At 39.0% G+C, this 16,989-nt stretch overlaps 1 protein-coding gene across 2 annotated transcripts in view; it reads left to right on the forward strand.

The window, feature by feature from the left end:
* The first annotated feature begins 1,529 nt into the window (after window positions 1–1,529).
* LOC124145062 (collagen alpha-1(X) chain-like) overlaps window positions 1,530–16,989 on the forward strand; it is a 78,163-nt gene continuing 62,703 nt past the window's right edge. For both annotated transcript variants that reach the window (XM_046514730.2, XM_048398836.1), the window contains exon 1: window positions 1,530–3,682. In XM_046514730.2, coding sequence (XP_046370686.2) covers window positions 3,287–3,682 — 396 coding nt within the window. In that variant the 5' untranslated portion in view covers window positions 1,530–3,286. The remainder of the gene's footprint in view (window positions 3,683–16,989) is intronic.

The raw sequence follows: 16,989 nt of genomic DNA on the forward strand, positions 1-16,989 counted from the left end.
AGTGATTGGGAGCCTTTTGGTTGATGGAGGAATGGGGAGTCCATTGGTTGGTGGAGAGATGGAGTTGTCTGTTGGTTTGTGGAGAGATTGGGTAGCCTTTTGGTTGGTGGAGAGATGAGATAGCCTCTTGGTTGGTGGAGAAATGGGGAGGCTATTGGTTGGTGGAAAGATGGGGGAGCCTTTTGTCTAATTAACTGATGCGGATCAGTTTGCACATGTTTTCAAATCAATAATCCTGAAAGAAATAAAAAAATAAAACAACAAAGAGGCCGAAGATGTTCTGATACACATACTGGTTTTTGTCTCCAGATTCTCGCCTTCCTGATGGGATGACGTACGGACTAAACACTTGGCGACAACATTCGACCAGGACCATGCAGAAAAAAAGATTCCTAAATGGAACCTATGACATTACGTTAATACAAAAAAAGAAAAAAATCTACAATGGGCTTGCGAGCGGTTGATTGTCACTAGTACTGACAGAACTTATTTCTTCCTGTGCGATCAATAACGATTTGGTTCGCGCTGAAAAGAAAGTTGCATGAGGTGCCTAAGATATGATGAATTGAAAGTCTTCCTCTTTGCGCCTGCGAGAGAAAATAAGATTTATAGAAGAAACAAACTGTTTTGCGTGGTGTCTTGAGCTCTTGAACACATCTGCATGGTTCAAGCTAATCATGATTCATTGCAAATATATTTGCTTATCCGTTCACAAAACAAGGTTTATCTTTATAGAAGGAATACATATGTAATTGTCATGCAAATGGAGAAATATATGATAACAATAAGATTTCCGATTCATTATTTATGCATTATGTATACGTGGCGTCCACCGCCTGATCGAGACCGATCGATGAACATTCTCTGTAAATAGATAGACACAGAGTTGCTAAGAGGCAGATTACTAGGGAATAGTTATACAATTATCAATATTTTTACAAGTACCGTTAACGAGAGAGGCGACTCGTTATTGGCATCTGAACAAATCCAGGATATCACTTCATTCTGTTTTCTGAATTAGTGAACAAATTACATTAGGAAAGATCGATATTTGAATGTTTCTCAAGAACACATAACATGGCAATAGAAACACGCTTTGCGATGACATTTGTCACTTTTTCTTCTCGCAGTAATGTAAATCTAATATGTAATAAACACAATTAGAGCAATAGGATTATTCACGTTACATTAACAGATAGATTTTTGCCAAAATAGTTTTTCACATATTATCCTTAGTGGAGAGCCTGGCTATGATATGTTACCAATTACAGAAGCGTGTTTTATGGGCTCGACAACGGAAAGCGAGAATGTGAAATAAATCAGCTAGCACAATCCCTGCTACACTGGTTTCATGTTCCTGTAGGACAAGGAAATAGAGACCCGCTTCATATGAAACACAGGAGCCCTATTCACAGCTACAAGCTTTCAATCAAACATTGTGTTATTCCGTGTCGCTGAACATCGACACCCACTGTGCATGATTTTATTAGATAATCCAGGAAGCGAGCGTCAGCAAGAGAGAGTTGACAAGGTGGACCCCGCTTAGTGTGTGTGAATTAAAATCATACCCACGTTGTTCTTCGTACGACGGTGGGCTCGATAGTTGGCGGTATTTGCCGATTCGTCTAATTTGAGGCAGTGACGGAGAAGACGAAATATTGATACGTTGCGGAAACAGGTTGGGGGTCTTTATCTCCTTATCAAATTGCTAAGCAGTACGATCGTGAGGAGCTCTCTAGAATTTCGATACACTAGCTTAAAGGAATTTGATTGCACTTCAATACTGAGTCGAGTGTAGCCTTGTCTGAGATACTTATGAGCCAGGGTCTTGGTGCCTCTTCTATCAGTTGTGTAGCATGGCCTCTGCGTTAAAGATGTCATAGCGGTGTCAGTGGAAATATATCATCTGAATCACAGCGCTGTTGCAACAAACGGGAAAACACAGTTGTGGAAGGCAAACGGACATATTTTGCATAGAGGAAGCTCATTTCTTGTCCCAGATGACATTTGGGGATATTAAATATTAACTCTCAAGCAAGGGTTCTATTTTCAACCTTTGACGTGTCTAAAGACGGTGTCAAGGACGGGAATTACTGTTTAGTGAGGTACCGCTAATGATACAGTCGTGCCTACAGGGTCTCCACATCATTGAAGTTGGACGGGTTGGAAGCGATTCTGTGGTTAAACTGATTTATTGATTCTCTTTATCAACAAATTGTAGAGGATTAAATTATTGATGGGGGTCGAAGAGGCACCTTCATCTTTGACACAGACAGACGCTATCTTTCACTGCTGAACCCATATGTTCAAGATTATTTGGATCATGCACACGATTTGAGCGTTCCTTAGTCTAGCGGTTCTGAGGACACACGGCAAGACTGGTGGCTTAAGTGCCCCCGCGTAATGAAATTGCGTCTCCGAAGATCAATGCACTAGATCCAAACCCGTCATAACAGCGAGCCCACTAGCACCCTACTGCAGATAAAAGCTCTGTCTTGACTACCGCGCCTAGGACTGATTGTCAATTTATCCGTTCCGTCATCCATGAGTGCCTGTTGACAGATAGTCAGTGTCAGTGTTGTGTTGTAGAATCGTTATTAAAGCCGCTGATCAGGATTTGAGGAACATCGCTCTACCAACCAGTGATGTGGCAGAGCACAGCTGTAACATTGTGACAGAAGCCTTATGCGGAACTGTTGTTACGATCTACGTGACGCGAATTCCTTCATGGATGCTCATTCTCCTACAACCTGAGTCCTATTTCAGTCCTTAAGGAAGACGTCTACGTTTTTACCAAATACTCACCCACTGATAATTATCTTGGGTGAATGTGTGTTAAGCGCGGGGGTGGATCGGAGGTGTCTCTAACGTGGAGGTGAAGTGTTTCATAGACAGCTTACTCTGAATGGATCTGAGTAGGCCTATGGAAATCATTTTACAAGACCTGATTTCACACGGACAGGTATCACACATTCAGGTAAATTTGCAAGTAGTTTTATTTCCTTTCCGTCCTTAGTCCTTCCGACAGCTAAACGATAAGGTCGATCTCAGTCACTGCTCGTTCAGCACTTGAAATTTGAACGCCGTGAGGATGGCTTGATATTTAATTGAAATTTGAAAGCCTTCTTGACAGCGTCAACATCGTCTTGGTGTGTTTAAATTGAAGATCGTGGATTGTACAGATGTTTGACACCTTATTAGGTTTGAGCAGGAGCTACTAATCACAAGAAACGCCTGATATCAAGTTTCCATTAAACACAGGGACATAATCTATCCATCGTCCAAAATGTCACACACGAAGACGGAGACAATCGTCAAAGAGAAGATTCTGAAGGAACCGCCGAACATTATTGTTCATATTCGTTTGTTATATATACTTACTCTCATATTAACAACTCTGTTTGGGATTTCAATCTGGTTTGGTTACACAGAACTTAAACGGCTTGAGGAGGAGTTGAGAAGTAAAGTGTACCAGAGGCATTTTGAATCATGGAGAAAGCTCAATAGTATTTTGCGCCAGGACGATGTATTAAACTTGTTAGGACCATTAGCAGAATCAAGCCGTGATGTGTCCCCTAAATCAAGTATTAGCTCGAAGGATAGACGAGAAAAGCGCTCATCATCAGACGGAAGCTACCAGTATGATACATTTGAATGGTGGAAGAGAAAGCCCCACAATTCGGTGAGTGCTTTTAGTTTTATATAGCCGCGATTTTATTGCACACCTCGGCTTTGGTGATCGTGTCAGAGTGAAGGATTTAGTATGATACGCCACAGAGTTGATGATGTCGATGTTTCGCAGGCTAATTTAGTATTGTTTTTGTAACTGTTAAGTCATTCATTCTGTTTGATCTGCAAAGCTTGAAATAGCATATCGTGCCAGAGTGAAGGCGTTAATTCGTGTCTTATGATATCACCTCTGGAATCAGGCTTATGTTGTATGTTAAGGAAGGTTCTATTTATATAAATATACTTTCTATGTTACTGTAATATATTTTTGGTACCATACTTTTAGGTCTTAATTTATGCAGATATTTCCTCATGTAATATGAACCCATTTTTTTTGTTTTTGAAGTCTACTATTTGGTTTGTTATCATAAAGACCAATTTTTACAGAGATTGAGTTAATTACATTTTAGTGTTGTTTATATATTGAAATCCAATATAATCGTCATAAGCCAATATTAACTTTGACATTTTAAAATGTCAGTAACCAGTTAAAATTACGCCTGTGCTGATATAATGCTTCAATTTACCACAGCATACAATAACCATGACAATGCCATCAGTGCAAAAGGTGAAGCTTTGTGTAGTTAAAAAGGCAATCATGGGCGTTATTGACATAATATTTTGCCACATCAAAGAGCACAATTGTTTCACTATATCACACATTCTTTATACACTGTGTGTTTATACTATAAACACTGTAATGTAGGCACACCACTGGGTGACTATCCCATGGTTGTCTCATATAACCTCATTGATTTTTATTCCCACTGCACCAGTATAATCGACACAGACTCATTGCCTGAACTTTGAGGGATTGCGAAAAATAGGAAACATATTTAGTAAACTCCAGTGGCGGTTTTGTGACTGGTAAAGCCATTGTCCTGAATGAGATCCTAGTGATGTAATTCAATATGCGTGAGTGCCTCAACTGATCAATATTATCACATAGCGGCTTTATGCAACATGTGAACATCGTTTGTCCAGTCAAACTGATAATTATTTATCTATTGAATACTCTAAAGCTTATGTGTATGTTGGCCATTGTTTCCAACGTATTGTAACGACAGTTTAAACAATCCAATTCATGATGGACATTTGAACAGTTTCAGAATCAGTAACGAAGTACATTTTCGTTAGGAAGGGAATTTATGAATGTCAACTTTATTATGAGGAACACGACGTTTCGGAGTATATGCTTACTCCTTCATCAGGTGAATGAATGAATGAATCACCTGATGAATGAGTAAGCATATGCTCCGAAACGTCCTGTTCCACATTATAAAGTAGCTGACATCAATAAATTCTCTTCCCTATGTGTATCACTTCTAAATGCCTTTCAAAGACTACATTTTTGTCATAAATCATTTAACAATAATTCTGTTCTCACAATTTAAATGTAGCAAGGATTTTGAAAGTTGAATAAAGATGATATATAGTCTCTCCCATATGATACACGGAGGGGTATTAACAAAATGAGCTGATGTCTGGAGGAGATTGTTCCCCGACAAACACAATCATCATATTAAGATACCTATGGGGGATTGTATGGGCAATGAACAGTGATATAAATCTTGCCCAAATGAATATCAAATGAATATGGAACAGGGTGCTGCTTTATACAATTTGGAAACGATATGCTATATGTATCCAGTCCTGTTAACCTCTACAACGCATGATGAAGACAGTGAACTTTTCAAAGGGTTTTGTTAAATAAGAGTTATGCCAGACTATAGTCATGGGATACAGGAGTATCAATTACTCATATACCATTCTAAATCGTTTGTGTTTGTGTATCATCTTCAAACACTGTAAAATGATTTAGTGTATCAAAACAATTAAAACTATCGACATCGTTCCTTCAATGACATGTGACCCATACAACGCTAATGGGATGTGAAAATACCAACGCTTACATGTACGTGGAAATAGAAGTGCACGTATGCAATGGTGTAAACACATCTAGAATTTGTACTCAAGCTGATGCGAATTTAAAAGCGTTTATCAAATAGGTTTATAAAATCAAGATAAAGTCTGATTAGAAAAGTATCATTTACTGACAGGCCATTGAGGACGTTTCCGTCACACAATAACATTAACAAGTATTTTCACGTTCCACAACGCTCATCGCCATTTTTTAACTTCTTAATGGCATTTCAATTGGATGTTTTCGCTCATTAAACTGGCCTTCAATGATTTGAAAGGATAGAATGGTAGGTGTCATTGTGACTACAACATGGTATTTACATCCCAGAAATGGCAAGATTACCATGGTAACGTGAAATCAATCACAATCAGGATAATGTATTTCTTCTTTAAAAATGCTACGTGCTCTGTTTACTTTTTTTAAAAATGAAAAATAGTTTCTGGCAATCCTAGAGAAGGGAGTCAGTTTGGAAAGCGATATTGACCAGCAGTATACAATGAACTGTTTATAATGGCGACTGATGATCTGTCACAAGAAGCTGGCTCATTCTTACTCCTGTATCTAAATCCTGCTGGGGAATCATGCGAAAAGCAGAGGTACCCTGTCCCAGTGATCCCCAGTAAGGTGTCCATGTTGCAGGTGGTCAATAAACTTGTAACAGTTATATTTGATAAGACTTGATGTATGAAATAACGATGTGTTTAATATGGTGTTTAATTTTATTCCAAAAATGTGATATTACTCACTCACTCACTCACTCACTCACGGGTTCTTTGCAATTGTAATGTCTTCACGTGTTCGGGTCAGTCAACACAGATGACCAGAATGGACGGTACACCGCCCTGGACTATGTCGAATGCCCATTGACCGAAATCCCCGCCGGGTACCTTGAATCGGCTGACCTATTCAATTTGGAAATTGTTCATACACAAACAATGTGATTGGATGAGTCAGTTTATATCGGGTTTGCACCAATAAAATTGACACACAAGACAATGTGATCTATAAAGAGTAGACATTTGTCCAAAGGTCTATTGCTCCGTTATCTGTGTTATTATGAAAAGATTAAGCATGTACGTATCCCACAAACAGTAATAACATTTCTGATTTCCTTGGCGATTGTTAAAGCGACAAAACCCTTTCCATATTTAGAGGAAATCTCTGCTAAAAGCAGTGTCGACTGTCCGATTTCGACCATATCTTGAGCATGTGCTTTTTAATCACTGTCAAATAGTTACGATACCAGGTGCAAAGGTGGCACGCGTCACATGCAAAGTCAAGTCAATTGGTCACTGCTGAAAGCAGACTCCATTGTACGATTCCGTCTGTATCATAGACATGTGTTGATGGATTACTGTCGTGTAATGATGATACCGGGTGTTCGCGAAGAGGTAAGCGTATCCTGCACCACACGTCACAAAACCATGCAAAAGTCAATTGTTCATCTGAAAAAAAAAACACGGTCGAAATAGGGAATGGCAGTAGACATCAACTTTGTCACTGACGCGTCAAATTTGGAAATGTCCTCCACATGTCTACCATACAACATTTTAAAAGCTTCACTGAGGCATTGAATGTAGTAACCTTGAGTCGTATGACGATCTTTGAAATGTTCAGTTTTCAAAGGCAAGGTTGTTTCCGCTTTATAAGTAATATATATATATATATATATATATATATATATATATATGTATATATAGTGATGGTGATCCGAACGCAGGCTTAGTTTGTGACAAGCGAACACCCTGACCCTTCGGCACCACCACCTTTCCAGTTGTGGACAAAGTTAAAACTGTATTTTGAATAAGTCGTATGAGATTGCTATGTACAAGATGGCAAATAACATTGGAGAACAATAGAGTATTTCATGTTATAAGATTGTTGTATCATGACGCCATTTCGGGCGATTTGAACATACGGGCAAATCTTAATGATGACGTTATTTTCTAGAGGGGAGTGACTTGTTCCCCTTACATGTATCTGGGCAAGGCAGATAAATGCAATGGCCTAACGATCGCATCCGAAAGTGGCGAGATGTGGCAATCTGTATTGTGAGAAAAGGTACAGATAATTGCCGTGAATTGTAAAAATATTCAGAAAATACCAATCTTAACCCCCCTCTTCATAAAATGGAAGGGTCCGATATTGCCGAGATTGGATTGTATTTAGAGAGTCATCATTATTTAGATACGGGTTAATATTTCTGAAGCTCGTAAATGTCATTTACAACATAAGGGAGGATTTCCCATGTAACAACCATGTTAGTGATGTGATGCCCAACTACCCCAAAGCCGGGCTGGCCTTAATGTGTATTGTGTTTGAAATGTTTGGGCTTTTAAAATGCAATTAATAGAAAAACAGGATAAAAACTGTTCACTGTGTTTACGATTAAATATATACAAATAGTAACGTTTTGCCTATGTGTTTGTTGTAAGCCGCTAGTTGTGACGGCGGTATGAAAGTCACCAGGCCTGACCATTCGATCCGTGTGGTAGCCACGAACGATAGGTATACCTCACAAGGGACCTATTCTATCGGCGGTATTTGTAAACTGAGGCATTTTATTATATATGTGAACATAACAGACGTGGCACTAATCTCGTCGTCTAAGGTTGAACCGGTTATAACATTTCCTTCCAGAAACCATTTGGCAATACCACATGATGGTTTTGAGGTGACGTGAAATGGCTTTTAGCGTCGCGTTCAAGATTATTGCACTTATATAGCGACGTGCATGCACGTGTGTGTGTGTGTGTGTGTGTGTGTGTGTGTGTGTGTGTGTGTGTGTGTGTGTGTGTGTGTGTGTGTGTGTGTGTGCTACTCTGGTATTGAAGTGATAACCCACGAAAAATCATGTTTAACTTGTGAACGTTCCCCACTCAGACAGTGTACTGACCGGTCTTTGCTTTATCGCCTTACTGCCGAGCGCCAGGCAGGGCAACAACAAGTACCCTCTTGTGACAAAGATTGCTATGACAGGATCGGGAATCGAATCACGGACCTTCCGCTCTCCTTTGCAGATGTTCTATCCACTAGACCACAGAGGCGGTCTGAAGACACTTAAATCAATGTGAATGCTGTTATTTATGTCACCTGAAACATCGCACTCAGTTTAGTGATTTATTAATACGCATGAGCTTATTCAATTTATTCTAAAAGGAGGGTGGAGTAGATCGTCTGAGACGACTGTTTGACAACCTGTCAGATTCGTCGTAAATCGCTTCATGCTTCCCTGCTCCGAATTGGACTCGGTCAAAAGCACTAATCAATTTCATCTCCAGCAGCGTCTATCGGTGTTAAGCCGTTTACTAATACAACAACATAGAGGGAACTCTTTCATTTGCAGGTTCCACTAGAACGGAAAAGAAAATCCCCATTTCGATTTATAAAATTGGATCATTATTCACAATGAGTTTGCTAAGAGAGCGACCAAATTGAATGTATCTCCGCATTCCAACACACTTTCCAAATTCACACCGTAGCGTGTCTGTCGACATTGTCGATTCCTTTATTCCGAATTAGCAATGGGTTTTTATCGCTTAAAATTGAATATTTGCTGGTAATGATGTTCTGGTTTATTTGTTAACCGAACACAGAAATGATTTTGTATGCGAATAGCGCAATCATCGGACTCACACTCTTGTTCAGCTTCGCGTGTAGATTGTGTGCGATGATAGCTTTCTAGCTAATTATGTACATATGTATACCAAGGGTGGTCCTAGTGACCTACCAGTTTAAGGTGTCGTAAGTCGATGAGAAGAGTTGCGTACCTTAGTCGTACAAGGATATGCTGACCGTGTTTTCTCATCTCCTATAAACCTACTTTCTCCCGTTCTGTGCCTAATACTAATATTTGCATTCTATAAATCGATTTTTGTCCCAGATAAAAATAATGCATTTTTACTTACAAAACGATTTCAGCTCTGGGTTGTGACTATTTCATCACTTGAATTTCTCTAAATTTCTCGTTATGTACAGCTTAGTACATCTTAGGGGGTACAGATAATAACAGATCTTTAGTAGAAATATGGGCAGAACATATGCAATATTGATAGCATTACAACAGTAATAGCAATTGCCTCAGTGACAGCTGTACCGGTAAAGCCGACAGAGTAGGTTCTTATACATGTACCCACAGTCTGTGTTATGTACGTTACATTTAGTTGCCAACATTGTCATTATAACAGGACATGTTTTCAAATCAACAGTAACATCAAACCACAATAACTAAAGTACCTAATACATATATGGCCCTAAACCATTGCCTCAACAGTCAGACACCAGGGGTTCTTGGAAATCTTTTCGTCAGATTCTAACGTTCCACTTATAACCAAATCATGTGAAATTAACGAGCATTTTATGTCATGTGGAAGCACCATCATAAAACTAGCGTGGATCCGTCATATGGTATATGCCTACGGTACACCACAAGGGTATCAAGTGTCAGACCTTTCAATCAATGTTTCTGTTTTCATAGAACGAGCTTGTAGAACTGCGGACCCAGGATAACCAGAACTGGACTAATGATACAATTCACTTGGAGTTCCTGCTTCATGCTTTCCAACAGTTCAGGTCAATGAATTACCATCCCTCAGCGCTACTGAAGCCGCTAAATGGCCTCTTATTTGTGCGACAGTGTGTGACAAAGGGATCTCCCACTCTTTTCAACACCATATTTGCACGATGCGTAGGAGCTTTGAGCTATCTGACATTGATTAACCAATAAGAAATCAGACTTCTGTTGATAAACTCATAAAATAAGATATGACTTCCTCAAAAGCCCGACTAATGTTTACTTACCACGATTGGTTGATATTAGTGGATGTCGTTACCAGCACACTATCACGTATCTGTGGTGATTATTGCGCTCATCAGATGAAATCAAAACTTGATGACTGATTGAGTAGCGAGTATGTCGATGGACTATTTCCAGTGAAACGTACACCTGTTGTGTGTCAGTTTTTGCTTATGGCTGACATAGCTGCCACAACATGCATAGTAGTAATGGGCCAATTTTATTGGTGGATGAAGTGTCGTGCATCACTGGTGATAGAACGTAGTTCACAATACCAACAAGTGGCATCTCAGTGACACAGGATAGACACATGTAGGTAACAGCTGGTGGCAGTGGGTATGCTGCTTGTCACGCTCATCACATGAAAACATAAAACGTCAAAGATAGAGAATAATTAATCTCGGTTATCAGATCACATTGGGGGTAAAGGCAAAATCGGGATGAAAATCATATGAATGGATAACTGGAAATCAGTGATGACACCAAGTGTGCAAAGGAAGATGTTCAAAGGTTAAAAGACCGCCTCCGTGGTCTAGTGGTAGAGCGTCCGCCCGGAGAGCGGAAGGTCCGGGGTTCGATCACCGGCCGCGTCATACCAAAAGACGTTAAAAGATGGTACTTGTTGTTACCCTGTCTGGCGTTCGGCATTAAGGGGCTAAAACAAGGACTGGTCGGCTCGGGGTCAGTATACTGTGTCTGAGTGGGGTATTCATGTTAAACTGCGGCATGGTATCTCAGTGGGCTAGCACTATAAATCGGCATCAGTCCGGACTAGTACAAGCAGCCAGACACACACACACGTGCATGCACGTCGCCATATAAGTGCAATAATCTTGGACGCGGCGTCAAACCCAATTTCACCACACCTATCCAATGGTTAAAATAATAAGAAATATACAAAATATAAAATGAATCGCCAAGACAGAGACAATGCCTTCATGTGGTCAAAATAGGGCCAATATTATTAAAACTGGACTCGCTTCAATGCGTTTCTGGATTAAGATCTCACAAACTTTAAACAGAACTTCATGCCGAAAATAAACGTTAACAGGCAATTCCAAGTGAAAAAAAACAAAAGTTACGCCCAGTGTTTTTCTGAGCGCCTTGTTATCCACACCAACATTTGTGTTTTGTGAGAGTATTATATTGTTCGGACCAATATGTCGGAATCAGGGACAAAATACTGAAGCCAAATCGTTTCAGAAAGCTGTCATCTGATCAGCTCATAAACACACGGATCGTTTGGTTTGATTGGGCGGTCAAAGTTCACTGAGGGATCACTTGAGGTGACCTTCAATGGAGGTTTTGTCAGATCTTCGCGCAGAGACGTATCGAATCGAAATAAAAGCTATCTTTTAATGAGATTGGAAATAGGGTCCACCATCATGCTTGTCACAGACCTGCCATATCTGCAGAATGTCTCAGTGTATTTACCATAAAAGTTGTTGACGCTTTTATAAGAGTCCCATAATGTTATATCGTTGATCAGATAAAGTTCTAATCATCACGGCGTGATATTTGTTGAAGTCAACATAAAAGGAACGTTCTGTCAAGTACCTCAATCAATGTAAGAAGTAAACACCAAATGCTATATTGCCTAACATGAAGGGGCATTTGGCTATTGAAAAATTGAAGTCATCTTGACACATATTGCAGACATATCCTCTATCTTGCATTTCTATGCATAGGTCGAGGTATAAAAGGAATAAGCTAGACTTAGTTGTTCCTTTGATTTCCAACTCTGGTGGATAAATCATGGAGATTTATTCCAGTACTTGGCTGTTATTAAATGATATTAGGCCGGCCATGTTCTGGAAGGCTTGATACTGAAATATGAGTGGTTTCGAAGGTGACAAAGACACAAAGGTTGTATGCTTCCGGTTTACCCTTTACCGGAGACTAGTTCAACACATTCCATCTTTTCAATAATCTGAAATAAAGACACAGATTAGTTGAGTATAGTTGAATGATGGGTTCCAACGAAAACATACTTAAATAAATTAACAGAATTATCGATTATCGCGATAGTCGCCTACTCATGCGAATTGTTTAGAGAGACAGAAACGTAAATGTATACAAGATATAGAATATATCACGCACTAGTCAATTGCAAAAACATTGTATGTTTCATTTCATCTAGTCCGACAACTGAATTTCCCGATTTCACTCGATGTAATATACATACAGCAGTTGCATTTGACAAACTGACTTAGCTGATATAGGTGTAGTGATATATAGGTGATATAGGTATAGGTAGCCAAGTTGTTGAAGCGTTGACTGGTCAGATTTCGATTTTCCATCTGAGTGCAATGTGTGAATTTTATTGTTGATGTTCCATGCGTAATATGACTGGAGTGTCACAAACACAACGTAATATACTCACTCACTGATGGAAGATTTTATACAAGGCCAGTAATCCCCTAAGGCACCGCAATTCGCTGATGTGCCATGACCCACGAGTACTGGGTTCAAATCCCGTTTCAGCCTTCTTATGTTCTAGTTAAGCTTTCCTCCCGCATCAAGCTAACACGTCGTGATATGAATGAATCAAAACCTCCAGGGGTACTAAAATTCTTGTCCTAACAAGATGGATTTCTGTTTACTATAAAGTGAGACTTATGTGCGCATCGTTTAGCTGCAATTATAAGCAAAATGGTGGGTAACATTAAAACGGGGGTGTGCATGAGCAAAGACGTAACGACTCAATGCAGTTATGTATCTCATTATAGATGGCGCCATGTAGTACTATGAGCACCAAACAGCAGGTTAGGAGACTTATTGATAAGTAGGTGACCCGTGGTGCTGGTCTTCACGCGTCATACCAAAATGGTACTTGTTGTTACCCTGTCTTGAGCTCGGCATCAGTGAGATAAAGAAGGGCTGGTATGGCTCGGAGTCAGTATACACGCACGCACGCACGCACGCACGCACGCACGCACGCACACGTGCACGTCAGTATATAAGTGCAATACACCTGAACTTTGACGCTTAACTCCCTTTCACTTCATCTGGTTATACATAACCAAACTATCTGTCGTAAAAGTCGGTCTCGAGAGACTTGTACATTATCTCTGTGTTTTGCTATTAAATTATCAAACATTATAGTTTATTATGGAATCTGTATCATTATACTCGCTCTCTAGATGCATGACGTTTGCTGTACATAATTATATTGTGTGTCCGTACGTTAATCATTACGGTTAAGAGGACAAATTTCACTTTCAATTTATCATTTCATATCATTATGATCTTAGTTTTTTTGTAATATCCTAGCTTAAACATACTTAAGTCAGTTTTGGGTACTAACAATAAACGTTTATTAAAAGATTTATTACATTAGTTATTACATGCTTATGAAAAACGAAAACGGCTTGTAATGACCTGACATAGTGTGTTTGTATATGTATTTTTGTATTTATGTATGGTATTATGTACGCACTTACTGTGTGTATTTGGTTTTGTATATAGGACAAGGGCCTTCTTCCGTACACCATAATGCTCTCAGTGTCCTCGTGCCATTACACCCACACGCCCTGCTGCTAGAAGCTATCTATGTCACTCTGTGTTTTAACATCTATGGATTCATCACCAGTGTAATCTGAAATCGATATGACGTAGTTTAGAATAGAACCATAAACCCTCGAATCTTCAAATTTTCAAGTCACGAAAATCAATTTGCAGAAAAAAGGACAAGATGTGTGTTTCTCCTGTGTCGTCAGCTATCATTTTTCACGACTGACTAGATAAACAATTATATTGGAAAAGGGCGTGTTGCGCGTTTGGTTAGTGTTATCCTATAAATGAAGTCGTAATTGGATTCTGTATTTGAAATTGCAAGTGAAATCAGAAAACGTCCAATTGAGTCGATTAAAACGTGATATATAAGATTACAGGAAGCAGAAACGTTCAAAGTTAAGGTGACCCAAGATGGTTTGTGTAGTGGCACCATCCTAAAATGACTGTCAGCACCATACCCGTTCTCACAGTTTTCACAAAGTGGTGTACGATTTGCGTCAATTAGGGCATTATTCTAACATTATGCGGTAAAACACAAATCTCTAACTGTTTTATGGTTATACCAAACAAATGTTTCAAGATACGTAATTGTCGCATCGATATCTACATGGGTTATGGCTATGAGGGGGGTCACTATTAAAAATATAAGTGGCAGTAAATATACAAGTTATAATTATAGTTTACCTCTTATCTTATTGAATGTCGTATTTGAGCAAAAGTTTCTATCAGCAATATATTACTCTTTGGCGTGCTTCAATACGTACATTGTGCTCAATCGGAATCAGGGGAATTATATATATGACATGTTTACAAAGAGAAGTCAAGACGGCGTACACAGTACATATAAGAATAGAGTATTTTGGAAATGTTTACAAGGGGAGTTAAGACGGTATGCATCGTAAATATAAGGAGATGGTATTTTGGAAATGTTTACAAAGAGAAGTTGAGATGGTATACTCAGTATATATAAGGAGATGGTATTTTGGAATGTTTACAAAGAGAAGTTGAGACGGTATACACAGTATATATAAGGAGATGGTATTTTCCAAATGTTTAAAAAGAGAAGTTGAGACGGTATGAACAGTATATATAAGGAGAGGTTATTTTGGAAAGTTTACAAAGAGAAGTTGAGACGGTATGCATCGTAAATGTAAGGAGATGGTATTTTGGAAAAGTTTACAGAGAGAAGTTGAGACGGTATGCACCGTACATATAAGGAGATGGTATTTTGGAAATGTTTACAAAGAGAAGTTGAGACGGTATACTCAGTATATACAAGGAGATGGTATTTTGGAAATATTTACAAAGAGAAGTTGAGACGGTATACACAGTATATATAAGGAGATAGTATTTTGGAATGTTTACAAAGAGAAGTTGAGACGGTATGCACCGTACATATAAGGAGATGGTATTTTGGAATGTTTACAAAGAGAAGTTGAGACGGTATGGATCGTACATATAAGGAGATGGTATTTTGGAATGTTTACAAAGAGAAGTTGAGACGGTATGCATCGTAAATGTAAGGAGATGGTATTTTGGAAAAGTTTACAAAGAGAAGTTGAGACGGTATGCACCGTACATATAAGGAGATGGTATTTCGGAAATGTTTACAAAGAGGAGTTGAGACGGTATACTCAGTATATACAAGGATATGGTATTTTGGAAATATTTACAAAGAGAAGTTGAGACGGTATGCACCGTACATATAAGGAGATGGTATTTTGGAATGTTTACAAAGAGAAGTTGAGACGGTATGCACCGTACATATAAGGAGATGGTATTTCGGAAATGTTTACAAAGAGAAGTTGAGACGGTATACACAGTACATATAAGGAGATGGTATTTTGGAATGTTTACAAAGAGAAGTTGAGACGGTATGCACAGTATATATAAGGAGATGGTATTTTGGAAATGTTTACAAAGATAAGTTAAGACGGTATGCACAGTATATATTTAGAAGTTTTTGTGTTTGTTGTTCAACTCCACACTAAGCAATAGTCCAGCTCTATGACGGCATAGATAATGGTTGATATAACTAAGATAGTAGATAGCCAATAAATAGATAGATATGTTTTAGACAAAGAGAAATTGAGACATTCATTAATTCTTCCATTAACTCAATCGGACATAGTAACCACCGTGGCCGTTCTAAGCTTGAATACTTTGGTGGTTTAAAATGTAATGGGGGCTATTTTACCTTAACATCCACACTTCATTAAACAACGGTGCTGTGAGCCCGTTGAATGGGTAGTGCATTTGCTTGTCACGTCGATGTACGGGGATCGATCTCCAACAGTGTAGCACACGTGTCAAAAGCTTCCCCGGTACACGTTGTCCCGCCTTGATTGCAATAACGTTACTATTGACGACGTCAACCCATGTCCACAGTCAGTATGTTAAACAAGCGATTCATTGCGTGGCTCGTAGACACTGAGTTGATGCTGTGTATATGATATTCCGTTATGAATCGTCCTATTTACATTTGATCCAGCGTGAGTTCTCACTTGTTTTCAGGAGCTTTCCAGACTGTGGGAATCTGGCGGATTCGTTGTTAAAAGAATTAGGGAATGGCTTTTCTACTCCTTGTAGCGGACTTGAGTACTTAGCGATAGGAGACATGTAGAGCAATATTCACACTTGTGCGCACTCCCTCTGACATGAAAGACTATAAAGCTGATGATGGTAAAACGTGTTGATGTGTAAAAGCCTTGAATCAACACTTTTCTCTTAGAATATCGATTCCCGACGTACAAGAGTATTTTAGCTTACAAAAATAACACATCCAAATTTCAACTTTAACGATTTAATGTTACATTTTTCACAAGATGAAAGACGATATCAAACAAGTCTTAAAAGCTCAACATTTTTTTTAACACGTAATACCCTTCCACTGGCATTATTTCTGAATGGAGCTGCTATACGTTTCGAAGGGGTATTGACTTTACGCAATGTCCTCCATTCATACAGGCAACTGTATCACCTTAAGACGGCGGTATAGTGTACATGGACAAGACGCAGTGCGTTG

The sequence above is a fragment of the Haliotis rufescens genome, unplaced genomic scaffold (assembly GCF_023055435.1).
Source record: "Haliotis rufescens isolate VD_foot unplaced genomic scaffold, xgHalRufe1.0.p SCAF_1, whole genome shotgun sequence".
Classification (NCBI taxonomy): Eukaryota; Metazoa; Mollusca; class Gastropoda; order Lepetellida; family Haliotidae; genus Haliotis; species Haliotis rufescens.